General features: G+C 50.3%; 2 protein-coding genes across 6 annotated transcripts in view; one reads left to right on the forward strand and one right to left on the reverse strand.

Annotated features, from left to right (window-relative positions):
* Window positions 1-10,368, forward strand: part of ift80 (intraflagellar transport 80 homolog (Chlamydomonas)) — a 62,849-nt gene extending 52,481 nt beyond the window's left edge. For all 5 annotated transcript variants that reach the window (XM_035384683.1, XM_035384685.1, XM_035384684.1 and 2 more), the window contains exons 14-20: window positions 1,962-2,097; window positions 2,372-2,519; window positions 4,703-4,874; window positions 7,510-7,599; window positions 8,162-8,334; window positions 8,867-8,990; window positions 9,387-10,368. In XM_035384683.1, coding sequence (XP_035240574.1) covers window positions 1,962-2,097; window positions 2,372-2,519; window positions 4,703-4,874; window positions 7,510-7,599; window positions 8,162-8,334; window positions 8,867-8,990; window positions 9,387-9,497 — 954 coding nt within the window. In that variant the 3' untranslated portion in view covers window positions 9,498-10,368. The remainder of the gene's footprint in view (window positions 1-1,961; window positions 2,098-2,371; window positions 2,520-4,702; window positions 4,875-7,509; window positions 7,600-8,161; window positions 8,335-8,866; window positions 8,991-9,386) is intronic.
* A 1,528-nt stretch (window positions 10,369-11,896) lies between these two features.
* LOC118209225 (uncharacterized membrane protein C3orf80 homolog) lies at window positions 11,897-12,965 on the reverse strand. Its single transcript, XM_035384395.1, has one exon. The coding sequence runs from the start codon at window positions 12,704-12,706 to the stop codon at window positions 12,116-12,118; it is 591 nt and encodes a 196-aa protein (XP_035240286.1). The 5' UTR covers window positions 12,707-12,965; the 3' UTR covers window positions 11,897-12,115.
* Between the last annotated feature and the right edge of the window lie 2,035 nt (window positions 12,966-15,000).

Raw genomic sequence — 15,000 nt, forward strand, 5'->3', positions numbered from 1 at the left:
TACACTGCTCAAATATACACCAGTACACACTACACCATAACTACACTGCTCAAATATACACTCTCACACACTACACCATAACTTATCTGCTCAAATGTACACTCTCACACATTACACCATAACTACACTGCACAAATAAACACCATTACACACTACACCATAACTACACTGCTCAAATATACACCAGTACACACTACACCATAACTACACTGCTCAAATATACACTCTCACACACTACACCATAACTTATCTGCTCAAATGTACACTCTCACACATTACACCATAACTACACTGCATAAATAAACACCACTACACACTACACCATAACTACACTGCACACATATATACCCTCATACACTACACCATAACTACACTGCACAAATATACACCCTCACACACTACACCATAACTACACTGCACAAATATACACCATTACACACTACACTATAACTACACTGCACACATATATACCCTCACACACTACACTGCAATTACACTGCACAAATATACACCCTCACGCACTACACTATAACTACACTGCACACATATACACCCTCACACACTACACCATAACTACACTGCACAAATATACACCCTCACACACTACACCATAACTACACTGCACAAATATACACCCTCACACACTACACCATAACTACACTGCACAAATATACACCCTCACACACTACACCATAACTACACTGCACAAATATACACCCTCACACACTACACCATAACTACACTGCACAAATATACACCCTCACACACTACACTATAACTACACTGCACAAATAAACACCATCACACACTACACTATAACTACACTGCACAAATATACACCATCACACACTACACTATAACTATACTGCACAAATATACACCATTACACACTACACCATAACTACACTGCTCAAATATACACCCTCACACACTACACCATAACTACACTACACAAATATACACCTTTACACACTACACCATAACTACACTGCTCAAATATACACCCTCACACACTACACCATAACTACACTACACAAATATACACCTTTACACACTACACCATAACTACACTGCTCAAATATACACCAGTACACACTACACCATAACTACACTGCTCAAATATACACTCTCACACACTACACCATAACTTATCTGCTCAAATGTACACTCTCACACATTACACCATAACTACACTGCACAAATAAACACCATTACACACTACACCATAACTACACTGCACACATATATACCCTCATACACTACACCATAACTACACTGCACAAATATACACCCTCACACACTACACCATAACTACACTGCACAAATATACACCATTACACACTACACTATAACTACACTGCACAAATATACACCATTACACACTACACCATAACTACACTGCTCAAATATACACCCTCACACACTACACTATAACTACACTGCACAAATATACACCATTACACACTACACTACAACGACACTGCACAAATATACACCATTATGGACTACACCATAACTACACTGCACAAATAAACACCATAACTACAGAACAGCTGACCGGGCCGTTTCTGTGTGCTGGTTTCTGGGCAGGGTCAGACCAGCCTGGTTCTGTGTGCTGGTTTGAGGCTCTGACCAGGCCAGTTCTGGGTGCTGGTTTCTGGGCAGGGTCAGACCAGCCTGGTTCTGTGTGCTGGTCTGAGGCTCTGACCGGGCCAGTTCTGGGTGCTGGTTTCTGGGCAGGGTCAGACCAGCCTGGTTCTGTGTGCTGGTTTGAGGCTCTGACCAGGCCAGTTCTGGGTGCTGGTTTCTGGGCAGGGTCAGACCAGCCTGGTTCTGTGTGCTGGTTTGAGGCTCTGACCAGGCCAGTTCTGGGTGCTGGTTTCTGGGCAGGGTCAGACCAGCCTGGTTCTGTGTGCTGGTCTGAGGCTCTGACCGGGCCTGGTTCTGTGTTCTGGTTTCAGATGGAGGTGGTGGAGATTGCCCTGGACCAGTGCGGTGCTGCCAGTGACCGGAAGATCGCTCTGATCGACAAGAACCGCGACCTCTACCTGACCTCTGTCCGTCGCCTTGGCCGTGAGGACAAGACCAATAAGATCGGTGAGAGGAGGGCGGAGCCAGGGAGGGAACCAATGAGAGGAGAGTGAGGTTTCATGAGCCCTGTACTGGGTGACGATGAGGTGTCAGTCTCATATCTGAACCAATGAAGATTTTTGCTGTCCTCAGCACAATGTTGTTATTGGTCTAAATCTGTCTGAGCCGCTGATTGCATAATCTGCCCCACTTTTCATTCACTGTTAGGAACCTGTGGGTGGGAGGGGCTTATGTTAGTTAGGGGTGGGGTTACAAAGACTCTTTCCCCGCCCCTCTGCAGGAACCATGGTTCATACGATGGCGTGGAATGACTCGGCAAACATCCTGTGTGGGATCCAGGACGTGCGGTTCACCGTGTGGTACTACCCCAACGCCGTCTTCGTGGACCCGGACCTGCTGCCCAAAACGCTCTGCACGAAGGACGCAAGGTACCTCACCCCCGCCCCAACCGGGTCACAGGGGTCTCACCCCTGCCCCAGCCGGGACACGGGGGTGCTGAGCTTTCCTCCATGAGCCTCTTTCCAAAGCATCTGCAAAATAAACTCCAGACTTTGTGAGATTGTCTGATTGGTTTCCTCAAACTCCAGTCCTGGAGGGGGCGCTGTGTCTGCAGGTTTAACTCCAGCCCTGGAGGGCCACAATGTCTACAGGTTTAACTCCAGCCCTGGAGGGGGCGCTGTGTCTTCAGGTTTAACTCCAGCCCTGGAGGGGGCGCTGTGTCTGCAGGTTTAACTCCAGTCCTGGAGGGGGCGCTGTGTCTGCAGGTTTAACTCCAGTCTTGGAGGGGGCGCTGTGTCTGCAGGTTTAACTCCAGTCCTGCAGGGGGCGCTGTGTCTGCAGGTTTTTGTTGTTTTGTTTCAGTCAGCAGCAAGTAGAGGCCTTGGAAACGAGGTGTTTGGTCTCATGAGCCAAACGGTGAGTTAAGTTAAGTAGAGAAATGCAGCTGAAGCCCACAGACACTGCAGCCCATCCAGGACTGGACCCTGAGACTCATCATCTGCCAGATTTTAGCCAGCATCTGCAGTAGGCCAGTGAATTGGCTTGTGCTGTTTCTTCCAGTTGAAGTTCCATCAACACAGTCATGACTCTTCAGAAGTGCCTGAGTATGGGACCGTGGGCGGTGGATTCTGTTCAGGCTCTGATCCAGGGTGTGGATGGGTCCCCGCGGCCTGGTGTGGGATCAGAACCGGGCCTGAAATCAGAACCGGGCCGGGGGCTGGCTGAGGCCGGCAGACCCATACTGGGCCACCTGGAACGGGTGGATGTTCTGCCGGGTTTCACTGTGTGGGGGGAGTGGAAGCTTCAAGTGCTTTCGGATGAGAGCAAGCGCTCTTCTCTAGCTCTGCCACGTGAGCGTGACGGAACATTCTAGCTTCGGGGGGAAAATGGGGAGGTGTTTCAAAAAATAACCTTCGGGTTTTCAGCAAAGCATACCCTTTTAGATTGAGTGGATTATCTCATCAGGGTGCTGGCCTGGTCAGCACATTGTACCGTTCAGTTATGCGTGATGACCAGTACGACTTCTCTGTGCGGTTATGAGCGATGACCAGTACGACTTCTCTGTGCGGTTATGCGTGATGACCAGTACGACTTCTCTGTGCGGTTATGAGCGATGACCAGTACGACTTCTCTGTGCGGTTATGAGCGATGACCAGTACGACTTCTCTGTGCGGTTATGAGCGATGACCAGTACGACTTCTCTCAGGCATGACTTTTATCAGTCCTTACAGCATACTGTGAATTCCCTCATCCACACTCAGCTTCAGTGACTCAATGTGGAGTATTTATTTTCTTTAACAAGCACCCAAGCGTGAGCCCGTGTTGCGGGTGATTCCTGTGCCGGGCGAAGCTGCAGTAATTAACAGCTGCTTGGAGGCCTTGTGGATGGGCACTTAGGCCGGGCTGCAGTGCGGACCGAGCTGGGCCTCTTCCAGTCTGGAGCCAGCCCGCTGGGGAGGGATCGCGATTAATCCGTTTACTATGGATCGCAGGAAGGAGAGTGGGAGACGGATGATAATTCATACACTATTTAACATATCGATTTCTGCTCTTTTTTTCCAAGGTAATGCTTTTAGAAGGAAATTAATGACCTTTCTCCTCTCTGTTGTTCCCCTTGTTTTCTCCACTTGGAATGCGTAATACACGCATCTCTTTATTTCATCACACACACACCCCCCCGATGAGTGCACTCTCCTCCAAACCAAGCCTGACCCAACAGATACCAGACCATGGGGCCCATCCACACACTGGAACAGAGCCTTAACAGATACCAGACCGTGGGGCCCATCCACACACTGGAACAGAGCCTTAACAGATACCAGACCATGGGGCCCATCCACACACTGGAACAGAGCCTTAACAGATACCAGACCATGGAGCCCATCCACACACTGGAACAGAGCCTTAACAGATACCAGACCGTGGGGCCCATCCATGCACTAGAACAGAGCCTTAACAGATACCAGACCATGGGGCCCATCCACACACTGGAACAGAGCCTTAACAGATACCAGACTGTGGGGCCTGTGTACACACTGCCAGCAGCCCCTAATGTACAGTAGTGATCATTGTAATGTTGAGTGTAAATGGATGACCTTTGACCTTTTTGCAGTGAGTTCAGCCGGACCCCCCACATCCTGAACTACGTGGGGACGCAGGTGACGGTGCGGCGTGCGGACGGGTCTCTGGTGTACAGCACGGTCTCGCCCTACCCCGCCCTCCTGCACGAGTACGCTGGCTCCGCCCGCTGGGCCGACGCCCTGCGCCTCTGCCGCTTCGCCAAGGTACCGCAGCCGCCAATCAACCTGTCAATCAAGCAGCCAAACTGCCAATCTGCCAACCTGTCAGTCAGTCAACCTATCAACCAAGTAATCAGTCAGTCACTCAGTCAATCAAATAACTGTGTGTGTGTGTGTGTGTGTGTGTGTACTCAGAGTGCTCTAAATTGTATGGCTGGGGTCCAGCTGCTCTGGTCTGAGAGCTGATAGGGAAAGGTATTGCGTCTCCTGCAGCTCAAACACACACACACACACACACACGCACACACACACACACACCAGCATTCCTCAGCGCCTGTGCGAAGGCCACTGGCTCCAGTTCACTGGCGAAAGCAGCGTTCATTAGCAGCGTTGGTTAGCAGCGTTCATTAGCAGCGTTGGTTAGCAGGATTCACGGGGAGCAGTGAGAGGAAGGAGTATGGGGTGCTGCCCAACGGTCCCTCAGTGAGGTTTCACGGCTGTTCTCTGTTCTCCTACCTGTCCTTTCTCCCTGCACACCTGTGTGTGCCAGGCCTCTGAGTCACAGGTGAGTCTGTCTGTCTGTCTGTCTGTCTGTCTGTGTTCGTTCACTCGTTTGGTCGTGTGCTCCCCTTTTTCACTCGAGTCTTTTCTCTTTCCTCAGTCCATCCTTCCCTCTCTGTGGCTGTGTTAGTCCAGCAGGCCCCCCCCCCAGTGGTGAAGCTCGGTAGTTACAGTATCGGCGGTGTTTCAGGGGGAAGTACAGTGTTAATGGCAGCAGTGTTAATGCCGTATCACCGTGACAGGCCTAATGACTGTCCTCAAGCAGTCCGTGCAGAAGCTTTACCGTGTCCAGGTGAGCCTGAGAACCCGGGGTCCCTGTACCTGCAGCACCGGGACGGGGTCTGGAGGTGATTCCCGCAGGTACAGGTAGTGACTAAAACGGTGAGGACCCAGGAGAGTTCCAGCAGTCACAGGTTCTGCTGGTTCTGCTGGTTCTGGTGGTTCTGTCGGTCGGGTAATGGGGGTGTGGGGTGCTTTTTCCTGGCCACGCCCCCATCCACAGAGCAGAGGTTGTCGCTCAGTGTTTAGGGCGGGGTTTAGGGCACAGCCTCAGCCGCCACACCTGAACCTGATCCAGCGCTAACAAGAGATCCAGCGCTAACGGGAGATCCAGCGCTAACGGGAGATTCAGTGCTAACGGGAGATCCAGCGCTAACGGGAGATTCAGTGCTAACGGGAGATCCAGCACTAACAAGGGATCCAGCGCTAACGGGAGATCCAGCGCTAACGGGAGATCCAGCGCTAACGGGAGATCCAGCGCTAACGGGAGATCCAGCGCTAACGGGAGGTCCAGTGCTAACGGGAGGTTATGGGCTAACGGGAGATCCAGTGCTAACGGGAGGTTATGGGCTAACGGGAGATCCAGTGCTAACGCCTCGGAGCTCTCTCCACCCTCATGGACTGAGCCCAGCCCTCTATTAGGGGCTTAACATCCCTCTTCCCGCTGTGTTTGCCCACTGCCTGCACATTACGGGAAACCACAGGCCTGCTGACGGGACACTTCTGATCGCCCAGACCGCCCAAATCCCTGTCTGAAGCTGATGTGGGTCGGATCCGATTCGGTGTTTGTAGTGTTGCGCTGACAGTAAACAAAGCAGGAAAGATGTGTGGGGGGATTCTTGGGGGATTGTGTGCATCTCATGACAGCTTCCTGTTATAAGGCTGCCCTGTGGCAGTGTGTAAAACCTTTGAGTGTGTAAAACTGTGAGCATAATTCAGGGTGTGTTTGGCCATAAGCTGCCCTTCAAAACAGCCAGTGTGCTGTGAGAGTGAATCCAGCTGTTCCTTGGCCCCGCTAATCCTGAGCCCCATGTCCTTTACCACAGGGCAACCCGCTAACGAGGTCTCCTAACGAGGCCTGCTAACGAGCTCTCTTAACGAGGCCTGCTAACGAGACTCTCGTGGCAGGATGAACTGATGGGGTAATGTGGACCTTCCCCACCAGCCTGACACAGGCGCCTGTGTAATGACCATCCCATCCATTTAATATCCTCCCCCCCCCTCCCCGGCCCCTGGCCACGCCCCACACCCAGAGGCAGCGCGGATCATGTGACACTGACCTGCTGCCAGGGAGCAACTCGGCCAACTGTAAACTCTCCCGCCAGCTCCGCTCACACAGACAGGAGAAACCCAGAGCCGTCCCAGGTTCGAGCGGGAGAATGGGTCTGTGTTTGGAGCCGCTTGTGGAGCGCTGGGTGTTTTTGTTTGGCCTTTTGAGAGGATCCCTTGTTGTTGTTGCGTTTGGTGGAATGTGAGCGGTGTGAAAGCTCGTGCCAGCTTTCCACACACTGCTGCTAACACGAGACGTCCGGGAAAGAGACACGTTTCACTCCGTCTCCCCTGGGGGTCCAGGAGCCGTCCCAGCACTGCAAACATCCTGCTCAGAGTCTCGCAGGCCAGCAGACGCCCCCCCCAAATTACTACGCTCCGGTCTGTTTTGATTTCCTCCTGAGCTTGCAATTGCAAAACTTTGATAAGATCGGTTAAAGTGGCCCTCGCTGCTATTTTTGGTGTTTAGTCAGATTAGTAAAGGCTGGTTGGCTCGGCTTTGTGTCCCCCCCCCCCCCGGCGGCCCGTTGGCTGTTTATTAATGTCCTTCCTCTCTGCTCCAATCCCGCAGGACCAGACGCTGTGGGCGTGTCTGGCTGCCATGGCAATGGCCAACAGAGAGCTGACCACGGCGGAGGTGGCGTACGCGGCGATTGGAGAGGTGAGACCCTCGGGGTGCTGGGTTAGTGCAGTAGTACAGAGACCCTTGGGGTGTTGGGTTAGTACAGTAGTACAGAGACCCTCGGGGTGCTGGGTTAGTACAGTAGTACAGACAGACCCTCGGGGTGTTGGGTTAGTACAGTAGCACAGACAGACCCTCGGGGTGCTGGGTTAGTACAGTAGTACAGAGACCCTTGGGTGTTGGGTTAGTACAGTAGTACAGACAGACCCTTGGGGTGCTGGGTTAATACAGTAGTACAGACAGACCCTTGGGGTGTTGGGTTAGTACAGTAGTACAGAGACCCTCGGGGTGCTGGGTTAATACAGTAGTACAGACAGACCCTCGGGGTGTTGGGTTAGTACAGTAATACAGAGACCCTCAGGGTGCTGAGTTAATACAGTAGTACAGACAGACCCTTGGGGTGTTGGGTTAATACAGTAGTACAGACAGACCCTCGGTGTGTTGGGTTAGTACAGTAGTACAGACACTCTGTGAGAACCTCTCCCTCTCCCCCCCCCCCCCCCCCCCCTCCCTCTCCCTCTCCCTCTCCCTCTCTCTGCAGGTTGATAAGGTGCAGTACATTAACTCTATAAAGGAGCTCCCATCCAGAGAGTCTGCTCTGGCTCACATGCTGCTCTTTAGTGGGCACGTGCAGGAGGCGGAGTCAACTCTGCTGCAGGCCGGCCTCGTGTACCAGGCCATACAGGTGCACATCAACCTGTACAACTGGGACAGGTAAATACACAACCTCATATACCAGCCCATACAGGTGCATACACACACCCCATATACCAGCCCATACAGGTAAATACACACACCTCATATACCAGCCAATACAGGTAAATACACAACCTCATATACCAGCCCATACAGGTAAATACACACACCTCATACCAGCCCATACAGGTAAATACACACACCTCATATACCAGCCCATACAGGTAAATACACAAACCCCATATACCAGCCAATACAGGTAAATACACAACCTCATATACCAGCCCATACAGGTAAATACACAAACCCCATATACCAGCCCATACAGGTAAATACACAACCTCATATACCAGCCCATACAGGTAAATACACACACCTCATATACCTGTGTGTGTGTGCGTGTGTGTTTTATATTTATTTATTTGCACCATAAAAAGCACAATAAAGACGTGTCAGAGAGGTTGTGAAACCCCAGTGGGCTGATAATTCCTCAGAGACTCTCCCTCTCTCTCTCCCCCTCTCTCCCTCGCTCTCTCTCTCTCTCTCTCAGGGCACTGGAGCTGGCAGTGAAGCACAGGACCCATGTGGACACAGTGCTGGCCCACCGACACAAGTTCCTGCAGGACTTCAGCAAGCAGGAGACCAACAAGCGCTTCCTGCAGTACTCTGAAGGGGTGTGTACACACACACACATGCACATGCACATGCACGCACGCACACGCACACACACCTGTCTCACAGTGCTCTGAATGGGTGTGTACACACACACCTTTTCTCAGTTTTTCACGAGACGCAGGAGTTATGGGTGATTGTAATGGCGCAGTTTGCTGATCTGACACACTGAGTCATGGTGTCATGGCCTGGGTTTGAGTCATACTCAGGGCAGCGTACCGCGGGCTCGTTGGCATGTTGTTTACGTTAGTTAGGGTTTGGGTTTGGGTTTGGGTTTGGGTTTGGGTTTGGGTTTGGGTTTGGGTTTGGGTTGGGCTGTTACTGAGGAAGACTCCGGAAGGGAAAACGCAGCAGCCTGTGGCTGAGACTCCGCCCCCCTGTCACTCTTCCTCTCTCAGGTGGAGGTGGACTGGGAGAAGATCCAGGCCAAGATCCAGATGGAGCTGGCCAAGGAGAGGGAGCGGTCGGCCACCACGTCCGTGAGGAGCAGCGTGGCCTCGCGGCGGTGAAACGCTGCCCACAGCACAGCCTGGAGAACCCGCAGGAGAAACCAGGAGAACCCGCGAGAACCCACAGGAGAACCCGCGAGAACCCACAGGAGAACCCGTACTCACCTGTACGTACCTGTGTCCCTGGAGAACCTGCATTCACCTGTACGTACCTGTGTCCCTGGAGAACCTGTGTTCACCTGTACGCACATGTGTCCCTGGAGAACCTGTGTTCACCTGTACGCACCTGTGTCCCTGGAGAACCTGTGTTCACCTGTACGCACCTGTGTCCCTGGAGAACCTGTGTTCACCTGTGCACGGTGAGAATTCCTGGCGTCTGTATGGGGCTGTGCGGGTTTCAGGCCTGGGTCAGGTACTTTAACCCTGTGCACACAATTTTAGAATCCCCAAACTCATTCACCATTATTCACAACATTTCTTGATTTTGGTTAGGGACACATTCTCAGGGATCTCCAAAGGAAGTTTAAAAATTTTACTGGAATGTAAATATTTCACACGTACGGGGCTTCTTGCTTCTCCTTAATGCACAGCATCCAAAATGGACGTCCATTTTGCAGAAGTCCCCTGGACACCAAAGTCTCTGTCAGAAACTCTTCACCCAGTTAACTCAAGCTCCAGCACTTACAGCTTGTGGTGTGCGTTGTTCAGCCTGTTTCCTCTTTGTGGCTCGTAGTGTTTTTTGTAATTTATGACCAATGTTCATGCAGCCAGGTTTACAGAATTTTATTCCTGTTTCTGAACTAGCTGTTCTAAACTCTCCTCCTTTTTTATACTTTCCTACTAATAGTGTCATTTAAAGGCAATGTAATATGCTTAAACTTTATAGGTCTATTTAAATATATAAATAAATGAATTGATGAATTTAAAATGCTCTGGTTTCCTCTGTTAACTCTTTCTGTGGGTTTAATACAGCAAAGGTTTTGCTGTAATGATAAGCGACTGTAATAATGAGACTATAGTACATATTTTTGTGTGTGTTTGCATGTCTGGATGTTTGTGTGTGTGCGTTTGTGTGTGTGGTGGGGTGGGTGGGCGTCTATGTGCGTGTTTGTGTGTGTGGTGTGTGTGTGTGTGTGTGTGTGTGAGTTAGCTTCTGCAGGAGCCTCTGAGATTTGCTCCCGTCTTCAGACAGCGACAGAACTTTCAGGAAAGCCCGCAGTGGAACAGCCAATCCCCTTTAACGGCAGCACGATCGATGTCTTAAAGGGATGTGCCGCGTGCCGCCCGACGCTCATCCCAGGTCCGTGTGCAGATTAGGATCAGGTGTTAGTAAACATATCCTGGACATTTCCGCGTTTGAGATACTATTTCAACAATCGGGGCACTTACGAGCTACTGAAAGGATGGTGAGCAGTTGCGATTTACAAAACTCCTCGTGAAACCCCTGTTGCTCGTACCTAATGGCCGAGCAGTTTAAATAAATATCTATGAACCGTAAGCCGCTTCGATTGTTTTCACTCATGATTCGATCATCGATGAGGTAATTACCTGTAATAATGACCCCCCACGGATTAATATTTAATGACGCCCGATTCCCCAGAAATTCATTTAAAACAAGTTGTTTAATTAACTCCCGTATTTGCTCGCTGACATCTTGTACCAGACGTGTATTGAGATAACCGCCTGCCGCGTTATCAGCGGAGGACATAAACTATGTTCTCACCGTCGCTACCTCCCGTAAAACATTCCATTTCGGCCGTTATGATGCAGTGCCGTCCCGATCTGGGTCCGATTCAGACGAGATATTTCACCCCAATCGTACGACTTTAGACCGCGGGATTCTGCGCTGCTTTCCCGGCCGGGACCCATTTCAGGTCATCGCCCGCGTTTCGACGGCGGGATGCTGCGCTACCCCGGTCTGCTCGTAGGTGCAGTGCAGATGCGGGTCATGCAGGCTATTGTGTTCTCAGGGCTTCGGTGATTACGGCATGCTAATAACTTGGACGAAGTCCCGCTGCAGTCTTCGCACTGGCACGCGCTTAAACTGTTACCATCGTTACCACACATGGTTAAAATGATCTGCTATTCTGCAGTTGGCTAGGAAACCGTTACAGAGCGGGAAGCGCCGTACAGTACTCATCAATAAAGTGGTCTGCAGGCTTTCAGGCAGAGTAAAGGTCAGTCAAGGTTCCGCTGCAGAGCGTCCCCCCTTCGCACAGCTACACGTTTCAACTGCATAGATGACAATCTTACAGGCCTGCACCAGACATATGACCGACAACCATTTTGGCGCATAATTTCAAAAAAGCGAAACAGGACTATGATGTACAACTCCCGTACGTTTTTAAAATTAATATATAAACCAAAAGGAAATATGGTGCGCCTTCAAGCTACAACCCCAGTCATTATTAGGCTAATACCAAACGTCCGTATCAAACTATGCACAAAAGGTGACAATATGAGCAACTATTGGTCGTTTATTTTGACTATCTTAAGCTTTTTATTTGCTTACAAAAGAGAAATGATCTAACTGAAGTTGAAAATCACGCATAGTATTTCCGCACTTCTTCTTACAGTGCTCATTGGAGCGTATAATTGCACTTAGTTATTCTCTAAATTATCTCATTTTCAGATAAAATAAACATTCAATGTATGTTTTAGTATTTCTATGCGTTCACTCAAACAGAGTTCCGTAAAGTCCTGGTGTCTGGTGCCGATGCTCTTGGTCCGGCTACCGCTACGGATTCGGGTTCCACTGACGATGTCATTAGTAAATGGTCGTTTGAGCGGTCCCTGTCAACCTCTTGCATGGTCTCCTCGTAGGTCGGCAGGTATTTGACCTCATCGTACGCCGGCAGCTGCAGGACCGGAGAGGAGAAGTTCTCCAGTGTGTACTCCGGGAAGCGGTCGAGCAAAGAGTCCTGGGACGCCGTGGCGGGTCCGCGGAAGAGCGAGGGCTCCTCGTGCCGCTCGTGGTGCCTGCGAGGTCTGGGACAGATCATGCGCTGAATAAAGTAGCCCATGGCAAACAAGAGCAACAGGATCAGAATCCCCGATAGTTTCCGCGTCACCCAGCCGACGTTGTCATAAAAGGTGTGCCGGTTTAGCTTGCAGCAGCTAATGGTGGTGCTACCGTTACCTTGCGCGCAGCATCGCTGGTCGTCCCGGCACTCAACCTCTCCGCAATTTCGGACCGCCTGACAGATGTAAATAAGAGCCACAGTCAGAAAAGTAAAACACGGCGTTGTATCATTTAAAGGATTAAGCATTCTTCGATTTTAATACGGTGATGTGGCTGCGCGTCTCTGCTCTTCTTGTGAGAAGGGGAAAAAATGCCTCGTTTGGATTCTTCCGTTTGTTTGAAAGAATTATGGCTGCTGCAAATAGCGGTGTGTTGCAGATCTTTCAGCAGCGCGTGCTATTGCTAGGTGTGCAGCACGAGAAGTGGCGTGCTGGAAGCCCCCTCGTCAGCCTGCTGCCCGGCTGTGGCGCGAGCTCTGGCGCGCACGGGCGAATCCTGACTCTTACATCACTGTGATGGGCGACGCAGTTCTGGATGCGAGAAGACAGCAGCGCGCATCGGCGCACAGTTGAGCTTTTCCACTTCTGTTGCGCTGAATGGCAGTAATCGATATATATATCAGCTATGTCTGTAGCTAACAATCTAATCTTATACACGTTTTTATCATTTGATTATGGTGTAGCCTATCGGACGCACCATCCTTACATTAAAACTATATCCATTATTTATTTTCCATTATGTCAAATAGTTCAAGTCCCTGGACAAATGGAGTCATACAACTTGTAGGATATTATACAATTCTTAAAATACAAATTATGTACAATAATACAACAAATAAGCAAGCTCAATATCACTTACAGATTTTATGCCATTTTGCTTTAACCCCTGGGTGGGGCGATCTGCTGAGAGGGGAATGGACTGGTAGTACTGAAGTAAGTACCTGCTGAACACGGCCATGATACTGAACTGCTACCTGTCGCTGTTAATCAGCCAGCTAACGCTGTGATTGGGCAGCTGAGCAGCACCTGCGCTGTTACCTGTCTGATATCTGTCATGTTACAGTGCCATAGGGGGTGTTTGAAAAATCACTCTTGAACCACAGTTCAGTTCTGATTGTTGCTTTCTTGAAAACCAATCACTAGTGTTCTGTTAACTAATTAAGTACAAATATGTTTTTCAAAGTGAGCTATGTCATCTAATCCACTGGTTATGGATGATGTTAAAATATCTTGCTACTAGGAAATGCTGTGTGCTGTTATGTACTTTTAAAACATATCAGCTGCCTTAATTCAACATAAAACTTGAACGTTTTAACTTAGAAAGATAAATAATATAACTAACACTGTGTTATATTTGATAATGCAGTCATACTTCCTCTATGTCTCTCTTTTTTTTTTTTTTTTTTTGTATTTCCCCAACAAATATCAGCCGATACTCATCATTTTCGTAAACTGGGCCTAATGCACGATGCGCTGAATTTGATTACTGGAGCATTATGCTGTAAATTCCTCTGGGCTTCCCCCAGGAGCCCTAATTTATGCAGCATCATGTTTCTGTCCTAATCGCCCTGGTTTATAGCCACGCAGCACCAGGGCGGGCCCCTGCTTTACCGAGAAGCATAACCCAGCGTTATGTATAATCGCCCTGGTTTACAGCCACGCAGCACCAGGGCGGGCCCCTGCTTTACTGAGAAGCATAAACCAGCGTTATGTATAATCGCCCTGGTTTATAGCCACGCAGCACCAGGGCGGGCCCCTGCTTTACTGAGAAGCATAACCCAGCGTTATGTATAATCGCCCTGGTTTACAGCCACGCAGCACCAGGGCGGGCCCCTGCTTTACTGAGAAGCATAACCCAGCGTTATGTATAATCGCCCTGGTTTATAGCCACGCAGCACCAGGGCGGGCCCCTGCTTTACTGAGAAGCATAACCCAGCGTTATGTATAATCGCCCTGGTTTACAGCCACGCAGCACCAGGGCGGGCCCCTGCTTTACTGAGAAGCATAACCCAGCGTTATGTATAATCGCCCTGGTTTACAGCCACGCAGCACCAGGGCGGGCCCCTGCTTTACTGAGAAGCATAACCCAGCGTTATGTATAATCGCCCTGGTTTATAGCCACGCAGCACCAGGGCGGGCCCCTGCTTTACTGAGAAGCATAACCCAGCGTTATGTATAATCGCCCTGGTTTACAGCCATGCAGCACCAGGGCGGGCCCCTGCTTTACTGAGAAGCATAACCCAGCGTTATGTATAATCGCCCTGGTTTATAGCCACGCAGCACCAGGGCGGGCCCCTGCTTTACTGAGAAGCATAACCCAGCGTTATGTATAATCGCCCTGGTTTACAGCCACGCAGCACCAGGGCGGGCCCCTGCTTTACTGAGAAGCATAACCCAGCGTTATGTATAATCGCCCTGGTTTACAGCCATGCAGCACCAGGGCGGGCCCCTGCTTTACTGAGAAGCATAAACCAGCGTTATGTATAATCGCCCTGGTTTATAGCCACGCAGCACCAGGGCGGGCCCCTGCTTTACTGAGAAG

This window comes from Anguilla anguilla, chromosome 12 (genome assembly GCF_013347855.1).
Source record: "Anguilla anguilla isolate fAngAng1 chromosome 12, fAngAng1.pri, whole genome shotgun sequence".
NCBI classification, from domain to species: Eukaryota; Metazoa; Chordata; class Actinopteri; order Anguilliformes; family Anguillidae; genus Anguilla; species Anguilla anguilla.